The 25776-nt window shown below is 42.3% G+C and overlaps 1 protein-coding gene across 3 annotated transcripts in view; it reads right to left on the reverse strand.

Annotated features, from left to right (window-relative positions):
• Positions 1-25776, reverse strand: part of ADCY8 (adenylate cyclase 8) — a gene marked incomplete at its 5' end in the record, with an annotated part of 216621 nt that overhangs the window by 51573 nt on the left and 139272 nt on the right. For 2 of the 3 annotated variants that reach the window (XM_081258526.1, XM_081258524.1), the window contains 3 exons: positions 7776-7865; positions 9929-10130; positions 24899-24999. In XM_081258526.1, the coding sequence (XP_081114652.1) occupies positions 7776-7865; positions 9929-10130; positions 24899-24999 (393 nt within the window). The remainder of the gene's footprint in view (positions 1-7775; positions 7866-9928; positions 10131-24898; positions 25000-25776) is intronic. The other variant, XM_081258525.1, reaches the window with a different exon arrangement.

Raw genomic sequence — 25776 nt, forward strand, 5'->3', positions numbered from 1 at the left:
AAGAGAGCAGATAATTTTGGGGAGTCACTGTCATTCAAAGAAAAGATCCCAACTTGCTGATTCACACAAAATCTAACTCTTTGCAATTGCAAGTCTGGGTACAAGCAGAACAGTGAAGGGCACATGGGCCAACGACAGGGCTTCTCTGCCTCTCCCTGAGCTCTGACCTCTCTCATGGCCCAGGAATGAGGCTGGCATGAACCTGGGGCCACCCCGGGTGCTGAGTGGAGATAAATGATCTGACCCTCCAAGCTGTTTCCTGGTTGTATTAGGCAGGGTGTATTAGGCAGGGGAAAAGGAATTTTGTGTGTGTGTGGTGCTCTGGTACAATCTTACTCTGCTTTGGCTTGTTCTAGGTCCTGGTTTCCATGGTTGACCTCCCCTTTCCTCCCCAATACTAGAGGAAGAATGATGAATGTTCTCTAGCACCTTAGAGTTACTAACTTAGATCTGTTGAAACTGCATTTAAATTCCACAAGCAGATGTGCTGTCTGTGTCTGACTTGGGTTGAAGGTGTACTCTTCTGGTTATTTCCTAGAAGGGATTGCAGCTCCAGTCACTATTTGTACCTCATAATAATGCACAGAAAGACATAGCTATGTTAATGCTGTCCACAAATGATGACTCAGTATAACTATGAAGCAAAACTGAATCAATGAGCCGGGAAATAGCTATTTCTTATGGAAAGACATCACTACCTAATTTTTTTTTAATAGAAGAATGATGCTTCTCTTGATGATTGTTATTGGTCAATTCAACGTAGTCACCTTGGGGGACTATGTGCTTGTCCTGACCATGCATCTTTGATGACTGAGCTCAGATCTCTGTAAATTATCTTCAGAGTCCATTTTTGAAAAACACCAAAAATGCAGTCTCTCTGTATTTGATTCCTAAACAGTGATGTCCAGCCAGATCACTCATCTTGGTGACTTTCAAAACTTAAATTTGTTCCCAGAGGATAATGACTTGACATTGTTGAACATACCTAGGAAGCATAGGCTTTCAGCTAAGAACAATTAGCAAAGAGGACCATGGTGGCATTGTTTGAGTATGTGCATGCTCTCCAAGGCCACTCCCTTGGCCTTGGCAACAAGTGAGGGTCTGGAAGGGTCTGGCTCCCTGAGAATGCTTCAACTCATGGTGGTCACCATTTTGTAAATAATTGATAGGAGATTGATATTGCTATGAAACTGGGGCCTGTTCGGATTTTTAGTCACATGATGTATACATGATTATGTAGATAATCTCATGTTTAGAGCATAAAGTCTTGTGCATTTAAAAAAAATTTGTTACATCCCTATCTTCTTCCTTAAATTCAAATCTCTTCTTGGGAAGACACTATTCACTCTTAGTTACCAAAGTCTTCAAGAAAGAGAGGGAGAGAAGAAGTTAACATTCAATGAATGTTTTATGTATATTATCTCTATCTGTCACCCAACCAATCTTATAAGATAGGTAGTATTGTTAATAATCCCATTATACAGATGAGGAAACTGAGGCTCAGAGAGGTTAGATGACTTGCCCAAGACTACACAGCTAGTAAACGGCAAAAGAAGAGTGCTTGCTCATTCTATGTCACCACACAGCCTCTGTCATTCAAGCCTATTCTGTTTCCCAGGCACAATTAATGTCCTTAAAGCCTTGGAATCTAAGCTTCAGTGAGACGGGAATGGTTTTTTGGATCATGTTTTGTTATTACGGCTTTTGGCACTTTGTGAGGAAAGGCAATTCCAAAAATTAATTATCATTTGGGAAAAAACAAAATGATGTCCTCTGTGTATTTCGCCATAACCTACAATTGGCTCAGTGTAGAAGCAAAATGAGCTTATATAAGATCCCTCTGTTCAACTAGGAAAAGTTCTGAAATTACAGTGGAGCTATTTGACACTTATTCTTTGTTTGACTTACTTGGTGGGACAGCCACTGTGGAAGCTTGGGAAAATCTAATTTTATCCTGAATACTTGCTGGGGATTTTAGACCACAATGAATACATTTTCCTTCAAAATCACTTAAGGTTCTGATTCCTACCTGAGGTGTTAACCTGAGAAATGAAGGCAAGAGTTTAGGGGAGCACCAATTTGTACAGTCACTTTTGGAATTAAAAGAAATCTGCTTACTTGCTCTATTATCACTGATTCTCTCTTCTCTTTTCATTGTTTCTCTTCCTGCTTTTTTGCTCCTTTTTGCTTTTTCTCCCTTTTATCTTCCTCTTTTAACTCCCCCCTTTCTTCTCTCATCTTCATCATCATCATCAAGATGACTGATGTTTGATGAGCATTTATTATGTACCAGGAACTATAGTAAGTATATACATATATTCTATCAATCTAGGTCTCATGACAACCCTGTGAGGCAGGCACAGCTGTTATCCTCAGTGTGGAAATGAGGCTCAAAAGAGCTTCAGTAAGTTGCTCAAGACCACAGTTATAAGCATCAGGACTGCAATTTAAGCCAAAATGTTCTGACTACAGGTTTCTAACGGACTCTCTGTAATTCTGCTTCCCTCTTGTCTCTGTCTTTCTGATTCCTCTTTTGTACTTAATTTTTTAAATGGCTTTATTGAGTTATGATTGACCTACAATGAACTGCATATATCTAATGTACACAATTTGATGAGCTTTAGTATTTGCATAAGTTGATGAAACCATCACAATCAAGAAAATGAACACTTGCAGCGTGAGTTTCATTATATCCCTTTATAATTCCTCCCTCCCACATCCCAAGCCAGGAAACCACTGATTTCTTTCTGCTATTACATATCAATTTGCATCTTCTAGAGTTTTAGATCAGTGGGACCATGAAAATGCATACTTTTTTTTTTGCTTATTTCCTTCAGCATAATGATCTTAGGATTCATCCATGTTATTGCACATATAGCCATAGATCATTTCTTACTACTGATGGGCAGCAGTTCACTGGATGGATAGTCTACAGTTTGTTTATCCTTTCATCTGTTTATAGACATTTGGGTTGTTTCCAGTTTTTGGCTATTACAAAGAAGGCTGATATGAACATTCTTTTCCAATATAGAAATATAACTTCATATTTTCTAATATAAGATATTTCTTATTATTTCTTTAAACAAGAAGTTTATTAAGCAACAAAACGCTTGACTTGAAGGGAAAACTATCTAGGACTCATTTCTTTTACAGTAATTTATCCTTACTTAAAGACTGATTGCCCTATATGTTTATCTCATTATCTGATTGGATTTATTTTCATTTTTGTAATGCACACACACACAAAATAAACAGTTTGATCTTAAAAAGAAAGAAGAAAAGTCTTCTTAGACTTTCAGTCTTCTAAGATGTTTTAGGAGGAAATAGAGCAGCATATAATCTAGGGATAATTACTGTATACTACTGAAGCAAGACTCATCTGAGGGCTCTACTTAATGTCCCATGAATTATGATGTTTTTCAGTCTGGCTGCTGGGAAAAGACACTATTCCCAGCCCTGTGTGAGCGCTGGGCACTAATCCTTTCAGATGGTTCTTTCCCAAGCATTGCTTAGCGTCCTCACATGCATGCACTGATCGGACCCTCTGCAGATCTCTGAGTTTTTCTCTGTCTCTGCAACTCTCTTCTCTCTGGTAGTGAGTCCTACAAAGTCTAGCCACCTTGGTCCCCCCAGATGCTCGGCTCTGTCTCCTCAAATCCGGGAGGTGCACAGGGGTCCGTGTGTGTTCTTCCAACCTGAGCCAGTCTGAAAACAAGATCTCTTAAAGCAAGATACATGGGACTTTCCTGGCTGGCCAGGGGTTAAGACTCAGCACTTCTACTGCAGGGGTGTGGGTTCGATCCCTGGTCAGGGAACTAGGATCCTACATGCCACATGGTGTGGCCACAAAATTAAAAAAATAAAAGAGCAAGATACAGCTCTGGCAATCACAGGGCTCACTCAATTTGCTTCTTGTTTTTCAGGGATTGCTGTCCTTCAATACCTGATGCCCAGTGTCTTGAAAACTATTGTTTCACGTATTTATTTATTTTTAAGCTGTTTCAGGTGGCAAGGCAAATCTTGTCTCTGCTACTCCACTGGAAATACATCTGTTTTAAAGGAAAACTATTAAATAGACTGTGGGCTCTGTCCTGTGCTGGGCCCTTAAGGTAATGTTGAAAACTATACAATATTGTCTTTTCTCCTTAAAGCAATTTATAAATTTGAAAGGTTGGAAAAAATGTTCTAGTTAGATAAATTATAGAAAGGATGGAGTGAGGGTACTAAGGTGATGCCTTAAGGATATGTGAGCTGGCAGGAAGTAATCTGAAGGGATTGGGTCTACTTGAAAAAGAGAGGCTTGAAGGCTGGGTAGGACCTGAATTCATGGGGAGAAATGGGAGAAAGTGCCAGGATACAAAGACACAGATGATTATACTTCTAGGGAAAATTGGTTCTCAGGGACCCTTTAAAACCATAGCATACTTTGATTGCTCTTGCAAGTATAGTTGACTAGTCATTCAAATGTGCCAGAACATAGAACAAAGGGGCTCGATTGTAAAATGAAGATCTTCCCGTTGAGCCTCCCGAGGACCTCATTCTGGTGTTTGAGATGATGGGAATGGTTTGTGCATGTGCCTGTCATTCACTTTACAAACCTATGTCTCTTTGCTCCCCTCTTAGACACTTCTCAAATTGTAGTTGGGACACGGCTTTCTTCACGGTCGTTTCCTGTATCTTCACTCTTTTTTAGTAATTGGCAAGCTCCAGTTCAGAAATAAACTATACTTTATACCATATATGATGACAGCCTCTTGTATTTATGTCACATCATCCAGCTTAATCAACTGCTTCCAGCCTGAGAATCGTTTCTCACAGGTGAGGTGGAAAGGTCCAGTATACAGATGAGGAAACCAAGGCTCAGAGAGATGAAGTGATTTGCTTGGGGACACACACTTGTGAGTGATGGGAGATGGTTGTGCAGATTAAGCCTTTTAGAAGGTTTGAATGTTTGATTCCTTCTAGTTTGGTAGACAAATCCTTAGGGAGAGAAGCACGGCCATATATGTCAGGATGGCAAATGGTGGGTCAAACCAGGTTGCTGTAGTAGCTGGTGATGGAGAGACTCCAGATGCCCACATTTTAGGCCAGTGGGATTCCTGCACCTGATGGGATGTTGGGAGCTGGCGAACCTTGTCTGTCAATAGGCCAGATAGCAAACTTTTTGGCTTAGTGGGCCACACCACCTCTGTTGTAGCTACTCAACTCTACCATTGTATTATTATTATTATTTTTTTTTTGCAGTACGCGGGCCTCTCACTGTTGCGGCCTCTCCCTTTGCGGAGCACAGGCTCCGGACGCACAGGCTCAGTGGCCATGGCTCATGGGGCTAGCCGCTCCGAGGCATGTGGGATCTTCCTGGACCGGGGCACGAACCCGTGTCCCCTGCATCGGCAGGCGGACTGTCAACCACTGCACCGCCAGGGAAGCCCTACCATTGTATTATTATACAAGCAGCTGTAGACATTACTAACACATGAGTGTGTCTGCCCCAATCAAACTTTATTTACAAAACAGGTGGCAGGTGGAAATTGGCCTGTGATCATAGTTTTCTGACCCCTGGGCAAGATGATCCTTTGTCTGTGGGAGGAAAATATTAAAACTTGGACTCATTTATTTTATCTAACTTTTTAACATTTCTATTTTATGAGTATGTTTCAAAATGTACATGGGATGTTAGTACAGTGGTATAGGTATGTAACTTATAGATAAATATATATTGATGGTGCAAACTCTAAACCTTTTTACTTAGTAAATAAATCACAGCTGACATTTAATCAGCAGATACTTTGTGGTAGGTGTTGCTCTAAACACTTTACATGGATTAATTCACTTAATCCTCACAACAACCCATCAAGAAGGTATTACTTTCATCCTTATTTTGCGGAGGCACAGAGATGAAGCTATGTGATCCAGAAGCTTACCCACCCCTTTCTTAGGACTGGGAAATCCATGCGTGCTGTGGTCCTGAGTTTGGGAGTTCAAGTTTGGGGCCAAGGGTATATATATCAAGTGTTGATTCAGAGGTCCAGCTAAGTACTTCACAAACACCAATTTCATGTCAGACCACATGTTAGAAACTCAACGTTTGCCACCTCATCTAGGTAGGCACTGTAAGAACATGATATTCTTTAATTCCACAATCACTGTGTGAAGAAGGTATTATTTTTCCCACTTTACAGATGAGGAAGCTGAGGTTCAGAGAGAGTATGAACTGATTCAAGATTCTACTGCTACCAAGTAAAGGGGCTCAACTGGGAGTGAAATCCAGCGTTTGCCCAACTCTAAATGTCTGATTCTTGGCCAGCTTACTGCCTCTTGGAACACTCCTCATGCCCTCCAAACTGAGAAGTTCTCAGGGAGCTGGTGTCCCACAGAGTCTACAAAATCAGAGCTCACCCATTACTTGGTGGGAGGACGTCCCAGAGCACATGGTCTGCCCCACACAGCCCTGAAACCAGGGCTAGTTCCATCCTGCTCAGGACTTCCTGAGGAACAGCCTAGTTCTTCCCTAGGGACGGAACCTGGGTTCATAAGTATGAGCTCAAGAAAAAGCCAGATACGGTTTGAATTGCAGTACTAAGTCGTAATAACTGAATTAATAAGGGAAGGACAGAAAGGGAGGAAGAATGAAGAGAAATGAGAAAGAATGGAAGTCAGGCATGAGTAGCACTGAGCAAGCTACTTTCTGAGCCTTAGTTTCATTACCTATAACATGGAGATGGTAATAGCATCCTCCACATATCTTGAAGATTTAACGATGTTATGCATATCAAGTAGATGCTCTATATCTGTGGTCAGAGGTGAGGCTTTCTCTCCTTTTCAGAACATTTCTCAGACCAATTCTGGGGCCAAGGTGAGATAACAGAGAGCCTTTCCTCCACCACACATTGGAGGGGGTCTCAGAGAATAAAAATCTACCCAAGGTCTTCAAGGTATAGGGTTGGCTGGGGCCTACTGGGACATCCCAACTGTCTTCCCTCCTGACCCAGAACTTATATCCCAATATGTGAAGGTCTGGGTCATGGCTTAACAGAGCCAAAGACTGTCCTTTGCCTGACTCCCTAAACTGACCCCAAGGCCCAGGGCCAGACTAGTAGCTGTGTGGCCAAGAGAGGGTCAGACTTACAATATGACGGTTGAGTGTCCTGTTGGGATACCTCCTGAGTTTGTGATGCTCTGGGCATTTTCTATACCACTTTGATTTATGTTTAGCTGTTGTTTTCTGCGTTTGTGATTTACTATCTTCCTTCCTTCTATTTCCTCTTTCTTCCTTCCTTTTTTCCTCCTTCCCTCCTTCCCTCCTTCCTCCCTTCCTTTCTTTCTTCCTTCCATCCTTCCTTTTCCAGTGCAGCAAACTTTGAGCGATAACTCTGTGCCCCGCCCTATGTTGGAGATAACAGCACATTCTGCTCTAGGGCTTTAAGATGAGTTACAGGAAATGAGAAGGGAAGAGAAGGCAAAGGGAAACAGGAAAGTGGATAGAGCGGAAAGTGAAGAAGAAAGAAAAGGAGGAAGAAGAATAAGGAAGAGAGAAATGGGAAAGAGAGGCAGAGGGGCGAGCAGGAAAGAGGCAGAGGGAAAAGCAGAAGATACAAGGAGAGAAGGGAGGGCAGAGAAGGCGAAGAAGAAGAAAAGAAGGAGGGAGAGGCAGAGGAGGGAAGATGGGCCTCCGGAGTGTTAGCACATCTAAGGCCCTCAGCCAGTCCTGCTCATCTGCAGCTGTGGAGATGCCTAAGCCCCAGTCTTGCCAAGGGGAGCTCGTGAATAAATACCTCTGGGTAGGAGCAGATATCTGTAAACACAGCTGAGGAATTGAAAGTCAGGTTCTTCAAGGGTATCGACTTGTCAAAATCACACCACAGCTGCGGATTAAGAAAAAAAAGAACAACAAGAAACAAACAAAAAAAAAACACAGGAACAACAAAGTCAGTGTAAGCTGGAGACGGAGTCCTCTGCTACCGCTGTTGGGCTTTGGCCAATGCCTGGAGCAGGCCAGGCCCTAGAGGGACTTGATTTCAGAATTCAGTGCCAGCTGGGATTTTTCCTTTCATTTTAAAGAAAGTACTGGCTCAGAAAAAACATTTGCAAGCCAGTCACGAAACCTGGGTAAGACTGCTCTGTTGACCCCCTCCCGGAGGGTCACTGGAGTGGGGCTTTGAAGAGAGATCCAGGTGGCAGGAGAAAAGGTCTGGGGAACACTCACAACCTGTCTCCACGTCAACAGCTGGGCAGATTCGAGGGATCCAAGGGGGCTCGCTTTCCAGAAAGACGCTTAGCGTTGGGGAGGTGGGCATTTCCTAGGCCAGAAATTGCTGTAGGAGATTCTGTGGCACTCAGAAAAGCATAGCTACCGGTGGCTGAGTGCCCGTGCTGTGCCAGATACTTTGTACAAAAAGGCCTCACAACCACCTTGTGATGTAACTACTACTTTTATCCCCATTTTACAACTGAAAAATATGAAACTCTGAGAAGCAAAGTAACTTGTCCAGGGTTGCCAAGCTGGTAAGTGGTGGAGCTGAGATTTGAATGCAGGTCTATCTGACTCCAAAGCCTCTGAACTTCCACTCCACTGTGGTACGGTTGGCCCCAGAGGTAACCCTGACCTAGAGTCATTGGGTTTATTTCCAAATCCTGCACCCCAGAAACATCTGATTCATCAAGACTTGAGATCCTGGCTACGACTTGGCAGTCTGTGATCAATGATCCTAAGTACTTCCATTTTCAATTGCCATAATCTATAAAATGTTCATTAGATGATGAATTTAATTAGATTACAGTTTCCCTTTTCTTTGGGGATTTCCCTCTTTCTTCATAGATTCCTTTACTACAAGGCCAACCGCAGAGCTTGAGCGACATATACTCTAAATAATTATTGGGCCAATTTGGACAATGGATTTCAGGCAGTATAAACCTCCAACACAGGGGCTGACAATTGTGGGGTTCACAGTTTGGGTCCCTGAACACTTGGAGACCCTCTCTTAGGCCCAAAGGGCACAATGATGGTTTCAGCCACAAGACGATGCCTCAACTAGCCTCCCTCAATGTTCAAAACCTGGGATCAGATAAATCTCTCCTAAAACCTAGATCCCTAAATCATGGACAACACAGACTATTTGGATAGACACAGAAAATGCCTAGAGAGACTATGTTACCATTCTAGAGAGAAAATGAAATCATTAAAGCGTGGGTCACCAAATTAAAACAATGATAAATACGGCAGTTGGAGATTCATCCGAGTTCGATGTGTCACATACAATATGAACTCTTAGAACATCATAGGTAAGATGCTGAACCTTCCTGAAATGCAGTTTCCTCATCCGTTACATGGGAGCAATAATACCTACCTGTGGCACACAGTAGGTACTCAATAAATAAATGACAGCTATTTATTTCCATTCTCCCACTCCCACTCCCAGAGATACAATTTGGCATATGAGAATGAGTGTGAGTTATGGAGTCAGACAGACCTTATTAGCAAGTTATTTCATGTCTCTGAGCCTCAGTTTCCTCAGCCATAAAGTGGGGATAATGAGACTTACCTCATGGGGTTTATGTGAGGATTAAACATGAAAAACACATACAGCTCCTCCTTCAGTACATGGCACATAGCAAGTGGGAACTTAATAAGCAGTAACCCTTAATTACGATTATAATTCACTGGCCACTGAAAGTACAGAAACTTAAGGGCATCTGGAGCTCCTCTAGAGCAAATAACCTCTGCCACTGGGAAAAAGACAATTTTCCACCAGGAAAATGCACAGTTCTGACAGTTTAGCCACATCTTCCTTCTCTAACCCTGAGCTTGGGGCTGGACCAGGCACATGAAGATAACTAGTACCAAGGAAGGCAATGTAAGAAGCTGCAGGTTCCATAAACTCTTAATTCCTGACTACACACTAGATACCAAAGAGCTTGGAATGCTTACGATATTTAGGATGGCGCCCAGGAAATTAATCAAGATGGACGCAAAGATGATGACATTCCTGGCCAAATAGGTCTCGTTAATCCAACAGCAAGTTTTCCGGAGGACCAGGGGCAAACACTTATAATCCTCCGCTGTGGTGATGAGGACCAGAGCCGAGTGCAGCAGAATCAGGATGGAAAACTGGATGGCCATTGGCATCACCCTGCAGGGAAACACAGAACGTTGGGTCACGTGGCATGAATCGTGTGATCCCCTCTCGGTGAGCAACTCTGGCAATCACATTCATGATTGCCCTTTCCCACTCCTTGCACCCAGTAATTCCTCTAAAGCTCTGTTTGTTCAAGAAAAGGGCTATTAACAGAAGACTTTTAAAACCAATTAAATCCATCCCCAGAATATTCTGTTCAGAAACTTTGCAATGAACATCAAATATTTGGCTTGATCTATTGCTTCTGCCCATTTCTTCCCCCTTCTTGTCTCATTCCTCTTTCGCACGAGGAAACTGCTGCCAAGGCAACACACCACTGGAATTCTATCTCAGTACTCTGGCTGTGGGAGAGACCCACATGCACTTTCCCCTTCAAGGTGGGTTTTAGGAAACATTTTCCCTCTTGGCCGCTCTGATGCCAAGAACTGAACTTGGCACCTCTGCACGTTGCTCAGTTTCGTTAGGGATCATCATGGTTTGCAAAGACTATATTATGTGCTGTGTGGGACATGGGTATGTAGAGCTCATACTTGCCCAAGGCTTCAACATCACAACCAACTCTACATCTCAGGCTTCAAAGCTCGGTCCTGTGGTAGCTCCTGCCCATTGGGCACCTCTGTTGGGTGTCAGGCGGTGATCTAAAACCCTATCTCTGGAGGCATCTGCTTCCTCTCCTTATCAGCCAACTTATCACCAGGATTCTCCCTGGGAATTTATCCCTTGTTCTCTATTCTCTGTCCAGCCACTTGTGTCCTTGGCTGGCACCTGTCATTTCTCTACCTCTGTTTTAGCCAGCAAACTGCTGCATGTTAAATGGTGCCTTAATGGACACGGTGGGAGATTTTATATCCGTTCCTTCTTCTAAAAAGTGAAGCTCATTCATCTGGCTTTAATGTGTTGACTGGAGCTCAATAAGTGTACATTTAGTGAATGAAGTTGAACCCACCTTCTTCTAATGCTACCTCTTCTTATCCTCTTGCCTGAATTTTCTTATTTATTATTAATAACACCAGCGTAAGTACTGTATTGAGCTCTGATTATGTGCTAGGCACTGTGCTAAGCACTTTATATACAATACCTCATTTCCATTCCTCAGAACAAACCTAAGAGGTCTTCTGATCTCTTTTTTCACATGAAGATTTAAGGCTCAGAGAGGAGTAACTTCCCAGGGGTTACTGAGTTGGTAAGTGTTAGAGCTAGGATTTAAAGTCCACTCTGCTATTCTAATCATTTTGGTGAGTTATGTATGTCCCATATTTGCAGAATCTTTTTTGCTTCTGTGGTTTCATTGTGACATTTATTTGTTCAACAAGATTTCTTCCTAGGTAGGCATCAGGGGTACCAGGACGAGAGACACATCTTACCCATCTTCTAGGAGATCATAATCTAGAGGGGAATATGGATATACAAATGATGAACTATTACATTTTATGTTAGGTATAGAAAAGGTTATAAACAAACATCTTTTAGAAAATAAGAAAGGAAATAAAGGAAGGCTTCACAGAAGAGGTGACATTGGGGTTCGGTCTTGGAAGTTGAAGAGGAGTTTTGGGAGGAAAGACTGGGGAATGTGAACAAAGTAACAGAAGAATGGGAGTGACCAGTGTGTTTAGAGTTTTTCAGTGAGCCAGGTGGTGAGGCTTTGGGACTGGAGAACGAGTGGTCCAATAAATGCTGTGTGAGAGAGCTCTGCCTGTAGGCAATGCACTGATATTTAAGATGTCTAATCAGGGAAGGACATGATCATATCTGTGAGTGTGAAGGACAACTGTGGTGGGAGGTGGTGGGACTGAAGAGGAGAGAAAGTATTTAGAAGGTTTAAATAGTTGAGGCCTGAATTAACGAGGAAGGGACATAGGGTAACAGCACTGATAATTGGGAAGTTCAAGGAACTATGTGGAGGTAATCTTTATTTATTTATTTTTGGCCGCGTTGGGTCTTTGTTGCTGCGCAAAGGCTTTCTCAAGTTGTGGTGAGCAGGGGCTACTCTTCATTGCAGCGCACGGGCTTCTCATTGCGGTGGCTTCTCTTGTTGTAGAGCACAGGTTCTAGGCGTGCGAGTTTCAGTAGTTGTGGCTCAGGGGCTCTAGAGCGCAGGCTCAGTAGTTGTGGCACATGGGCTTCGTTCCTCCGCGGCATGTGGGATCTTCTGGAACCAGGGCTCGAACCCGTGTCCCCTGCATTGGTAGATGGATTCTTAACCACTGTGCCACCAGGGAAGTCCCTGTGGAGGTAATCTTAATAAGTGTTTTATATGTGTGTGTAGGGGGGCTTTTGGGAGAGGTAAGTCACTATGAGCAACATGCATGTTTTCACCATCTTACTTGGGTTAAGTGCAGGAAGAAAAGCTATTCTACAGAGGTAAAAGGTGATGCATTTGATTTTGAGCACGTTGAATTTTGGGTGTTTGTGGATCCTCCAGCTGGAGACATCTAGATGTCTAGGCAGCTAGAGGGATGGTTCTAGCACTCTGGGTTCGGACCATGTAGGTGGTGGTTGAAAAATCTGAGATTGGAGGAAACTACCCAAAGAGGGTGTGCAGAGTAAGAAATAAGAGGACCAAAGGTGAAGCTATGGGAGAAGCCAATGGGCCAGAAGAAGAGAGGGCATCAAAGGGAATTTAGGAAAGGTAGTCAATACACAGGAGAGCAGGAGTGCATGACATCATGACAGCTGGAGGGTAAGACATTTAAAGGAGGCAGTAACCAAGACTGTCAATTTCCTCTGCATGGCCAAGCATCATGAAGGCTGGAAAGTGACTTCTCCTACAGCCCAGCTATCATTGTTGGAGTTTTTGTTGTTGTTGTTGTTGTTTTTAATGCTCGCACAGTTTTGATTTTACAGATCACCTTGATAGGAAATCTCTGCAGGTGTTTTAGATAAGAACAGAAGGTCTGTGTAACAGTGGGTTCCCAGAGGGCCCTACGCAGATGGGTGACTTCCCCCCGCACAAGCTGGAAAAACACTCGACAACACACCATTATTCCTGGGCACCCAGGGGAAGCAAATGACAGAGAATGCAGGTGGATTGCTTTGTCAGGCACTCCCAGGAGAGAAGGGGCCAATTCCAAGGCTGATGTGTCTCTACTGTGAAGCAGCCATTGAGAATACAAATATCTTGTTCCAAAGCGAAGGAAGAAGCAAATCAGGCAAAGGTTGAGTCTGAAAGCCGCCCAGCAGGAGACTCCAACTCTTTCATGGTCACGGCCGCCATCCAGGTAACCTACAGACCTCCACATGGCACACCGGGCTAGAAGGGTGCCCTTGGTTCTCACTGCTGCCTTTTCTCTTTCTCCACCTCTCTGTACCCCATGGGCAAATCCTCAAGCACATGCCCTACATGCTGTGCTACTCCTACCTCTGTATTTTCTCACTCTCTGGTGGGGTGGGTGGGGAACATCCTGGTCATCCTTCAAGGCTCGGTCTTTCTTTGGATTCTTCCAAGACACCTGGCATAAGGCTAAGTAATAGAAAGTGCTCAATAAATACTCACTGATTTTCCTTTTTGTGGGGAGAGAAGACTGTTTCTCTTCTCACCAGCCTTCTTAGGCTGTATTGCCATCTGCACTCCCAGCCCCTCTCCCTGCCCTCCTGCTGCATCCTTTTCAAGTAGGAAGAGGGGCCAATCCTCCTGCTCGGAGTGCATCTGGAGTGTTCAGTGGACCTGGTTCTCACTGGAGGGCAGTGTCGCTGTTAAAGGTCAGTGTTTACGGGAAGTTCAGATGCTTGTCCTCTCTTCCTCCTTGACCTTCCCTGTGGGAAGAGGCTTGATCATCTCTTCCCCTTGGCCAGGCCACCTCTTCCTTTAAGCAAGGAAGCTCAGGTTGCCCCAAGAAGTCCTGATGGGCAGGAAGTGAAAGGTAGGCAAGAGCAAAGCCCTGTGGATTTGAACCTGTAGCTCTGAGACATAACCAATAATGCACCTTGGGCAAGGTAACATTCTTCTGAGCATCTTAGTTTTTAAAGTTTTTGGTGCATCTTATTTTAGTCTGCAAACCTGGGATTTTTAAGTCCACCTCTTAAAGGAGGCTCTGAGGTTAAAGTAATAAAGCAATGTAATGCTTAGCACATAATAAGAACTCAAGGAAACATTCATTTTCTTTCTCTATTCGTGGTGAAAATCAGGAAACTAAAGGCATCTTAAAGGTCTCTGGGAAGAGTATTAACTGCAAGACACTTTCTAAGCAAGGTACTGGCGCTATGTATAAAATTCCCCTGGAAATCTCTGCAGCAGCTCTTCAGCGTTCATTTATTTCTGCACACATAAACATTATAACATCGGACTGTAATTTTTATCTAATTATAGAGCTACTCAGGCATCCAGGGATTCTGAATTTGCTTTTGCATTGTTGGTGTACATAAGAGGCAAGGAAACCTTTCATTTCTGAAATCGAATCTGAAAAAGAATGGCAAGGGATTTGCGAACAGCTCTATCCAACTCATTTCTAGATGTTAAGTTCTAATTTACCCTCTGCAGTGTGTCTTTAAAGCAGGGTCTGGGTTGGTACCATGACTGGAGGTTTGCTGGGGAGGCAAGGATCGGCGGGGGGGTGGGGTGGCGGATGAGCGAGCAGCCTATAGCAGCTTGTGGTGTATTCGGAAACAGAAATGCAGACTGAAAGATGACCCTGAACTACCCTCGAGAATCTGCAAAGAGCCTGCAAGTACAATAGTGCATTTGATCCTCGTAGCAACCCTGAGAGGTCAGTATTTGTAGCCTCTTCATTAGGTGAAAATATGGTGACTCAGGAAGGGAAGGGGAACCAGGATTTATCAAAATAGGTATGGTTCATTTAATTCTTACAGCAACCCTGGGAAGTTGACATTGTTATTCCCATTTTACAGATGAGAAAACTGAGGCTTCAGAGAGGTCAAGTACAGACACATAGCCAGTAAGATGCATAGTAAGTAGGTCTATTAAGATCCAGTGCCTCTTTCTTTCCTCTCTATCTGCTCTCTCTTGCTTGCTCCCTCTCTCTTTTTCCCTTTCCCTCCTACCTCTTCCCTCCCTCCATCCCTCTTTCTTTACCATGCATGCAGACTTAGATACACCGTTCTATAATTACAAAAGGTATTGTCTGGGTTTTCCTCAGTTTCCCCTTCTGGGAGAGGAACAGCTGCACACATGTGGAAATTAAAGGAAAGCGCCAGGCAAGCACTGTCTTTCTTTGCCAGGGCCCATTAAATTTTGCTTTGGGGGCTGGGAATTAGCTGTGGTCATATAAACAGAGATTGCCTCATCTGCTAAAAAGTCCATGAGAGAAGAAATGCGAGTGAAAGGCACCTACCATCTGTTCAGCCGCAGAGAATCAATCAGAAACAAAGTGAGTTGGAGGGGAAATGAGCTCACAGTGAAGAAAGCTTGGGCTGTGTCTGGGGCCCACAGGCTGCTCAATTCCCACTACATGTGGGCTGTCTGGTCAGAGCTCAGCTTTGAAGTTGTCTTCACTCTCAGATTTTTCTCTTCACTGAGCAAGCGAGGTTGGGGTGCTGGCTGCTATTTTAGCTCCTGGCTTCAGCTTATACCCCATAGTCAGAGGGACTCCATCAAGCCAGCTGCTAGGCGAGGTTCCAGATCTCTTCCCCCGAACCTAGGAATTGGGCATCAAGGTGGCTCACCTTCCTTGGTCACCCCTCCTGAGAAGGGGGCTGGGACCCCTTCTTCTGTCCCCGTGCCAAGTCCAGATCCTCAGGTCCATCCTGGGTTCCTCCTCCTGTCTCATCCCCTGCACCTGGTCAGTCCTGGGAACTGTCAACCCTCCATCCTAAATACCAAGCAAATTCGTTCTCTCTGGTTCACTCCACTGCCACTATCTTGTCCCTGTTATTTGTCGCCTGGAGTTTTGCAATTCCCTCCCAGATGGTCTTCCCAGGTCCAGACCTGATCCCCTCCTATCATCATCCAGTGAGACCCTTCTAAACACAAATCCAATCATGTCACTTCTTGGCTTAAAATGCTTCAATGAAGTCTTCTCTGCCAGCCAGTCACAAATCCTCCACAAGGCTTACAAACCCCTCACCTCCAAAACACCCAGTTTCCAGCCCTTCCCACTCCCCTCCTTCTCAGCCCTCTCGCATAACCAGGAGAGTCCTTCAGGAGGTGGCTGAGGTGTCAGTGTCACCACCTCTGGGAAGGCTGCCCTGAACCCTCCCCCTCACCGCACTCCCACACAGCCCATGCCACCCTTTCCCCATCCTGAGTGGGAGCACCATATTACAGTTGTTCAACTCATTTCTTTCCCCCAAGTAGACTGTAAGCTGTATGATGCCAGGGACTGTGACTGTGTGGCCCCAGTGTCCAGCACAGACAGGCACATAATAAGTGCTCACAGGCTGTTTGTTGGGAATGTCAATGCCCTGTGCTCCCGGAGTCCAGAGGGAAGCGTGCACCAGATATGACCACATCCACATCCTCACTGGCCCGAGTGAAGAGGGGAGTCAAGGAAGTTTCGGTAGATCTGGCAAGACCCTACAAACACTCACAGCTTACCACCCTGAGACCATCCTTTTTCCCAGGACCCTAGTCCTCACATGGCTCTTGGGTTGTCAGGAAACCCATTCTCCTGTGGCATTCCCTGGTACCCTGCCCTGACTTATTCATTGCCATAGCATTTACAAATCTACATGCATAGCATATACATATCTACATGCATACCATAGACATATCTACATGCATACCATAGACATATCTACATATGTATCTATATACATAGATATAAGTAGCTACATTTATAGCATATATATACATCTAGACATATGCATATATTTTAATTATTTCTTTGTCTCCTTCCACTAGATTATAAGGCTCAGAAGGGAAAGTTTTTTTGTGTGTTGTCTTTGTTTTGTTTTGTCTTTCTCTTGCTTTTTGTATTTTTTGTTCAGTGACATAACCCCAGCATCTAGAACAGATCTGGCTCACAATAGGCAAGATTTCCCCAGCCCCATTTAGAAGAGGTACCTGGTCCTTCCTTCTCTCTCTCATTTAAAACTCTTTTAAAAAAATTGTAAAATGAACCATAAATACAGAAAACCACGTAAGTATCACTTAATTAGTTATTTTAAAGTGTCTGCCTTAATAAAGGTCACTCAATTCACGAAACAGAACTTTGCGGGGCATTCCGAAGGTCCATCCACGTCCCCTGTTCCAGTCATAATCCTCTCTCCCATCCCATTAACCACTTTCCATTTCTTTATAGTTTTATCATCCATTTTAGACACTACAGTTTAGTCTTGCCCATTTTTTGCTAAGTTTGATTTGTCTTCTAAGTATTTAGAAAAAATCTACAGGTTCTCTCTTTATCTCATTCCTCACAATTTATTTATTGAAGAGTATGTGCCCTTGACCTATAGTCTTTCCCACTGTCTGGATTTTACTTTTTTTTCTTTTAATTTATTTTATTGAAGTATAGTTGATTTACAATGTTGTGTTAATTTCTGCTGTACAGCAAAGTAATTCATATATATATATATATATATATATATATATATATATACTTTTTCATTTTCTTTTCCATTTTGGTTTATCACAGGGTATTGAATATAGTTCCCTGTGCTATATAGTAGGACCTTGTTGTTTATCCTGGATTTTGCTTCTGTATACTCATTCAATATCTTCTGTCCCCTGTGATTCTTGCAAATTGAGAACTGGATTCCTGGTCACACAGGTTTGGCCCCTTTGATAAGACTACAGACTTGTGTTCTTCCATCAGGAGATACATTTGCCTTTCCTTTTTGTGCTGTTAACTCCTAGATCCATTAATTCATTGAGAGTTGGAAAATGGTGATATTTTAATTCTATAATTTCTTTAAATTGTATTAGCTTGAATAATTTTATGATGTTTCCACTCACTGATCTTGCAGTTCATGCAGGAAAGACGGAAAAAAAAATTGTTTCTTTCCCTTTTTTCACTAGTTTGCAATACAACAGATCAGTTCCCTATCATCCACCAAAGGTTATCAACCCTTAAAAATGTCATTATAAACTCATAAAGTTTAAAATATTTGCTGGTTTTTGATCGACTGTTTTAACAATGATCCACACTGGGGCTAAAACTATTCCATCTTTGGACAGTGGAAGCTTCTTCAATGCAGTTTCTGAGTCCTTTAGAGGTACTAAGAAGCATGATGGCTTCTTTGCGTTCTAGTAGGACAAGAGGTTCCAGGCTTATCTTGCACATTTCCTGTCCCAGCTGTAGAATCAAACGTATCTCCAAAATTAAAAAAGCAAAAAAACAAACTGTGATGTGTTACTTCCAGACGACAATCTGGCCCCTAGTTATGTTCACATATACTTATACTGCGTTGGAAATTCTTTCTAGGATTTCCCATATTTATATCTCCAATCCAGGATACCATCTTCCTTCTAGTTTTCATGTCTTCTTAAGCTCTTCTTGCTGTGAAAGTTTCTCAGACTTCCTTTGTTTTACTTTATTTTTTATTTTTTAACACCTTTATTGGAGTATAATTGCTTTACAATGGTGTGTTTGTTTCTGCTGTATAACAAAGTGAATCAGCTATACATATACATATATCCCCATATCTCCTCCCTCTGTGTTTCCCTCCCACCCTCCCTATCCCACCCCTCTAGGTGGAACCAAAGCACCAAGCTGATCTCCCTGTGCTATGTGGCTGCTTCTCACTAGCTCTCTATTTTATGTTTGGTAGTGTATATATGTCCGTGCCACTCTCTCACTTTGTCACAGCTTACCCTTCCCTCTCCTTGTGTCCTCAAGTCCATTCTCTAGTAGGTCTGTGTCTTTATTCCCATCTTGCCCCTAGGTTCTTCAGAACCATTTTTTTTTTTAGATTCCATATATATGTGTTAGCATACGGTATTTGTTTTTCTTTTTTTGACTTCGTTTGTTTTAAATGACCTTGACCGTTTTGAGGAGTACTGGTCAGATATGTTGTAGAATGTCTTTCAATTGGGATGTGTCTGATGTTTCCTCATGATTAGGTTATGGGCTTTGGGGAGGAAGACCACAGAGCTCATGGCATTCTCATCACAGCTCATCAACATGACATCACTGTTGACGTGAACCATTATCAGCTGGCTGAGGTAGTGTGTACCAGGTTTCTCCACATACCCTGCCATCCACGCTGTGGAAGTCACCTTCAGCATAGCCATACTTGCAGAGAGGGGCTTAAGTTCCACCTCACTGAGCACAGAGTATCTACAAAAATTACTTGGATTTTTCCCCATGGGAAATTTGTCTGCTCTTCACCTTTTATTTATTCATTCAACCATTTATTTACATCAGTGAACCTATGGATATTTATTTTATGTTTTGGGTTATAATCCAACACTATTTTATTTATTTTCTTGCTCAAGTTGTTCCAGCTCTGGTTCTAGGGAGCTTTCCCTGTGTCCCTTTGACATACTTCCATGTGTGTGTGTGTTTTAATATTTCCTTCTTTTCTGGCCCTAAATGATGTTCCAGGCTCCTCTTGTATATTTACTACCCCAGACTTAGAATCAGCCAGCTCTCCAAGGAGCCCTGGTTCCTTATATTGGATATGGATTTTAGAAATCAAGATCAGGGTTGTGCTCATTGCTTCATGTGGTGCTACTACTGAGGCATCATTGCTCCTGGGTGTTCTCTGCTGACAGAGCAAGGACACACATATGTGTATTCTAATCTGTGTCGATAAACATATCTGTGTTTATACAGATAGCCTATATCTAACTATATCTATAGTGAGCTAAACAAATTCATACTAATGTCTCCAACTCTAATCCTTTATCATATGGATCATTCTAGCGTTTTCTGCTTGCTTATCTCTGTCAACAGTGAGAAACTTGACTCCCACAGTCTTCCATCCATTTACTTAACTGTTCAATTATAGTGCACATATACTGTGGTTCAGGTTGTTCACACATAGCTCCATGAGAAACACCTTTATCAGCTAACGCACAGTGCTACTGCACAGTTCTTTTTGCGTTTAGTCCTCAAGAGTCCACGCAACTCCAAAGCTACTTAGGAACCACCTTTTCTCCCCACCCCCTCTGGTGAGGTTGTTTCACACTTTTAATACAGTTATGTTCTTTTATCACAGTCTGATTTCATCATGGGTCTCCCTGAACTCGTAAACAATTTTAAAACATTTGTATACATTAAGGTTTTCTCATTCTTTGTGCTGTAAAGTTCTATGGGATTTTACAAATGCATAGTATCACGTATACACCATTACAGTGTCATCCTGAATAGTTTCACCACCCTGAAAACATCTCCTGGGCTTCATCTATGCAATAATACTCTTCCTCCTCACTCTCCAAATAATATCCTCCTTCCCTTTGCATGCTCTCTGATTTTTATTTTTTATTTTTTTGCATTACGTGGGCCTCTCACTGTTGCGGCCTCTCCCATTGCAGAGTGCAGGCTCCAGATGCGCAGGCTCAGCGGCCATGGCTCACGGGCCCAGCCGCTCCGCGGCATGTGGGATCTTCCTGGGCCGGGGCATGAACCTGTGTCCCCTGCATCGGCAGGCAGACTCTCAACCGCTGCACCACCAGGGAAGCCCACTCTCTGATTTTAATTGAGCATTTCATATGATTCCATTTTGTTTCCTTTCTTAGCATATCGATTTTGTTTTAAAATTTTTTTAGTGTTTGCCCTAGAGTTTACAATACGCTTTTGAAATTAATCTAGGTCTACCTTCAAGTTGCACTGTAGCACTTCATGTGTAATGGGGGGACCTGAAAACAAAGCATCCCCAATTCCTCCCTCACATGCCTTATTGACGCTGCGGTCATTCAGCTCACTCATCCATATGTGTAACCACTAAATACATCGTTATTGTTACTTTAAACAGTTATCTTTTAGGTCAATTAAGACTATGAAGAAAACATTTTATTTAACTTCATTATTCCTTCTCTGATGCTCTTCCTTTCTCTGCATAGAGCAAGTTTCTGACCTACATCATTTTCCTTCTGTTTGAAGAACTATTTCTTTTAAACATTTCTTGCAGGGAAGGTCATCTGGAAATGCCATTTTTATTTGTCTCATAAAGTCTTTATTTCTCTTTTGCTTTTGTAGCATACAGACGTCTAGGTTGGTGGCTCCAGCTCCGTTCTCTTCTTGCTTGCACAGTTTCTGATGAGAAGCACCGTGTAATTCTTCCTGTTCCTCTATAGGTAAGTAGTAACCCCCTCCCCACACGGCCCTGCACTGTGTCTTCCGTTAAGACGTTGTCTTTGGTTTTCTGCAATTTGAATATGACATACTAAAGGGTGTTATTTATTTGTTTGGTTATTTATTTATTGTATTTATCCTGCCTAGTGTTCCCTGAGGTTCCTGGTTCTGTGGTTTGGTGTCTGTCGTTAATTTTAGAAAATCTTCAGCCATTATTACTTCAAAGATGTTTTCTGCTCAGCTCTCCTTTTATCTCCTTCTGGTATTCCAATTATGCATAAGTTACACCTTTTGGAAGTGTCCCAGAGTTCTTGAATGCTTTGATCTTTATTTTTTTTAATTTCATTTTTCTCTTTGCATTTCAATTTGGGAAGTTTCTATTGACCTATATGCAAGCTCACTGATCCTTTCCTTGGCATTGTTGAATCTACTGATGTGCCCATCAAAGGCATTCATTATTTCTATTATGGTGTTTTTGAGTTCTAGCATTTCTTTTTGACTTTTTGTTAGAGTTTCCAACTATTGGGTTGGAATATATTGCCCATCTTTTCTTGCATGGTGTCTACTTTTCCCGTTGGAACACTTGATATGGTAATAATAGTTATTTCAAATTCTCTTTCTGATAATTTCAACAGCTGTGTCATAACTTGAGTCTAGTTCTGATGATTGCTTTGTCTCCTCTTCCCTTTTGACACGACTTGTAATTTTCTGTTGAAAACTGGTTATATTGTATCAGGTAATAGAAACTGAGGTGAATACACCTTTACTGTGAGGATTTATAAATATATTAATCTGGCTAGAGGTTGGATTATGCTTGGTGTTTGCAGTACCTGTATGTACCAGTGACTCCAGATTCTTCTTGTTTCCTGTATTTGAACCGAACTCCCCTAAATACTGAGAAAGAATCTGGGTCTTGCAATTCTTTCAGCCACAGACCGCAAATAATATACTGGATTGTTGGTGTGGGAATCAGGTGTGGGGCATGGGGCTTTGTCAAGCCTCTCCACCTTCTACTTCTCTTAAGGCATTCCTTTCCACCTTCTGTTTCTCTTAAGGCATTATGTGCTATGTTTATGTGCCCTATGTTCCCTTGTATTAAGTCTTCATTTCTGAAATGTATCTTTCTTTTATTTTTATTTCCTTTTTGAACACTCTTCCCAAATCGCTAAGTTTTTTCTAATTCTGATTTAGGCTGTCATTTGATGTCTTAAATCACATTAAGGGTTTCAGTTCTTCTTGAAATAGTAGGTTAATGTTTTGTTATATGTTGTAGGCATGTCTTTTTGGAGTGCTTTCATTGCCTATCAGGATATTAATCTACTTTTAATTCTTGTTCTTCTTATAATAGCTTATTATGGGATTGTCATCAATACATCTTGTAGCTAATTTTTGTGTAAAATTAACTTGGTTGAACATTTATAAAGAGGTGTTGTTCGGGATAGTTTATTTTTTAACTCCACAGAGACTCCTTTAGTTGTTTTCACATAGTATTCAAAACATGATGGCTAGATTCCCTTTCCACTTTTACTTGGACCCTCCCTTCTACATTATAACCCTATTGTGAGTAATTTTGATCTTATTCATAGAGTTCCTTCCAGGGCCCTATCCTGGGAGGGAGATTTGACTGGTCAGTTTTGGGAGTTCATAGCGTCTGATAATTCTAGCTCTTTGGACCTTAACTGCAGACCTTTGCACTCACCTGACGTTGGATTGGGCAAACCCCCTCCCACTTACAACTGCTTTTGCAATTTGGCCCATGGCACTTCCCAGTGAATATCTGTTGGCGATACTGGGGTTCTTTTCTTCCCAGATATGACAGATGCCTACTTGTTTCTTTCCAATTCCTCCCACACCGATGTTGATGTCACACCCAGTCTTGGGGCTCTTGGGAGATTGTCATTCCTATTTTTAAATTTATGGGTTTACCACATCACCTATTTTTGTTGTAAATATGGTCCTTGAGGTTTTTGGTTTTATGCCGTTGCTCAGATATGTGGGAATTCTGAGAAATTCAGAAATGTACTACTTCTACCGCCATCTTCCCTGAATCCCTTGCCCCCTTACATCCCTGCCAATCTGGAAAAGGTCAAGCATTGCCATTCCCTGACTGTTAGTTAACCTGAACGTCTTTCCTTCACAGAATCATGTTACAACCTTCCTCAAAAACCTTCAGGGTCTCCTTCCTGCTCCCAGATCCAATTCTAAATTCCTTACCAGAGCATGTGGACACTGCACTCCTGCAGGTGTTCTCCCTTTTCAGCCATGGCCCCCACCACATCCTTGCACAAATGCTTGACCCTTGAGTCTTCCATTTACTCACCGTGCTACAAACACGAGGTCGTTCTCATCTCTGTGCTTTTGCCTGCACAGCTTCCTAAGCTGGGGACCCTCTTCTACTCTTTCTCCCTCATCCTACTCAGCTCAAAGCATCACCCCTTCTGCCAACTTTCTTTAAACCACCTAGGCAGAATGAAGCGCTGATTTTGGCACAAAGCAGTTAAGTAATTAAAAGCACAGACTGTGTTCAAATCCCAGCTCAGTCCTTATATAGATGGGGATTAGAATGCTGCCTTACTTATTGGTTATTTTTGAGGCTTTATTGAGACAATCTGTGCAAAGGATTGAGCACTTTCCTGGCATATAATAAATGCTCAGTAACTGGAAGCCATTATTAACGTCTCTCTCTCTCCCACTAAATTATATCTTAGAAGATGCAGACTTCCTCTTGCAAAATTATACCATCCTCAAGGGCTAGCAAGTTGCTTTGACTGTATTAGACATTTAACTAATTTTGTTGATGTTATTTTTAACCACACGAAAGGGGGAAATTCCTGGTTAGTTTAGGGAGAATGGAATATATTTGAGAAAAGAGGCAAGGGTTACCTTACAGTGCAGGAGAGAGGAAAAAACATGGTCATTGGACTAATCCAGAACTAGATTTAAATGCTGGCTCTGGCACCTATAACCTATATAATAAAAGTCTGTGTCTAATAGAGTCTTAAGAGTCCAGGCTGTGGAGCTAGACTTCCTGGGTTTGAATCCAGGCTGTAACATTGTTCAGCTGTGAGACCTTGGACAACTTATTTCATTACTCTGGGCCTCAGTTCTCTCCTCTTACAAGTGGGGATAATGACAGTACCTACCTCATAGGTTTGCCATGAGAATTAGGTGTGTCACTGTATATAAAGAATTTGGATCAGGGACTGGCCACATATATTTGTTTGTATTATTATTAGAGTGCCAATTTTGCTGACCCTGGAAGCTATGATCCTGTATCTATGAACAACAAAGAGGTAATTAACAAAGGGACAAGTTAATGGTGATGGAGTGACTTATACTTACTCTCTGCATTCATGGGTGCAATGTCAGATAAAAGGGAGGCCTATGTTGATTTTGGTTGTTTTTTTAATTAAGATTGGGAGAAAGCTCTTGCCTTGGTAGAGTAATGAGATTATTATGCAGCATAAGACAACCAGAAGAGACTCTGATACTGTCAAATATTTTGCTATGAATCCTGGATCCCATTATTGTAAATTCTGATCCCTTGAAAAGGTCAGCAGCTAGCTCCAGGTGAGGGCCTATCAGCTCACAAAGACATTTCATCTGATAACTTAGTCCCTTCACATTTACCTTGAAGAAGGAAGCAAACTTTGTATTGCCGTGATAAATAGAAGAACGATAAACGCACAGACCAAGTTTGATTTGAATACTTCATCCCTCATTTGAGAGTACTGTAATGAAAGAAAAAAAAAGGAGAATAAATTACTTTGCAGCAGAGTTGGGCACTTGGAAGAGTGAAGTTTTACTAGTGTTTGGAGTTGGGGATAAACATCAAGAAGAGACAAGGCATTTAAATGTATATATTTTTAAAATTAAGAGGCATCCATATCTCAATAAAACCTTCACGGAGCATTATCTCCATCCCTCCCACCAACCTTTCAGTGAGAGCCCAGGGGTGAATACAATTCCCTTCATAGTAAAGGGGAACGTGAGAGGGACTTTGCATAAACTTATAAACCAGTTCTCCTCCTTCCTCCCAAATAACATCATTTTAACCAAACAGAAGAGCACACATCCATATACACAGCAAATCCAATTCACATTGACATTCTTCATGAGTAAACGTTAAGTCATTTAAGGATCTTGCTCTTGTGGACACAGGGAAATTTTTGACCAGAGAGTCTGCCTCTCTTTTCATAAAAACTACTGAAAAAATAAATTCATGGAATCTTAGAATAGAAAACAGCCAAAGAAATCTCCAGCAAGGGCAGCTGTTTCATTTTGCACAAGAGAAACCCAAACTGATCGACCAATGTGCTTGATTGCCCTTCTGTTGTCTGCTCGAGGGGGCCCCGGGGAATGGTGCTAACTTTATTTTGATTATCCAGAGAACTCAGTAATTTCGTTGTCCAGCCTTAAAAGCTTCTGGAAGGTCAGCACTGAATGTGTATATACTTGCCTTAGTCCTGCCTAGTTTCCTGACCCATCTTCTAGTCACTGAGACATAA

Source organism: Mesoplodon bidens (assembly GCF_964165515.1).
Source record: "Mesoplodon bidens genome assembly, chromosome: 16".
NCBI classification, from domain to species: Eukaryota; Metazoa; Chordata; class Mammalia; order Artiodactyla; family Ziphiidae; genus Mesoplodon; species Mesoplodon bidens.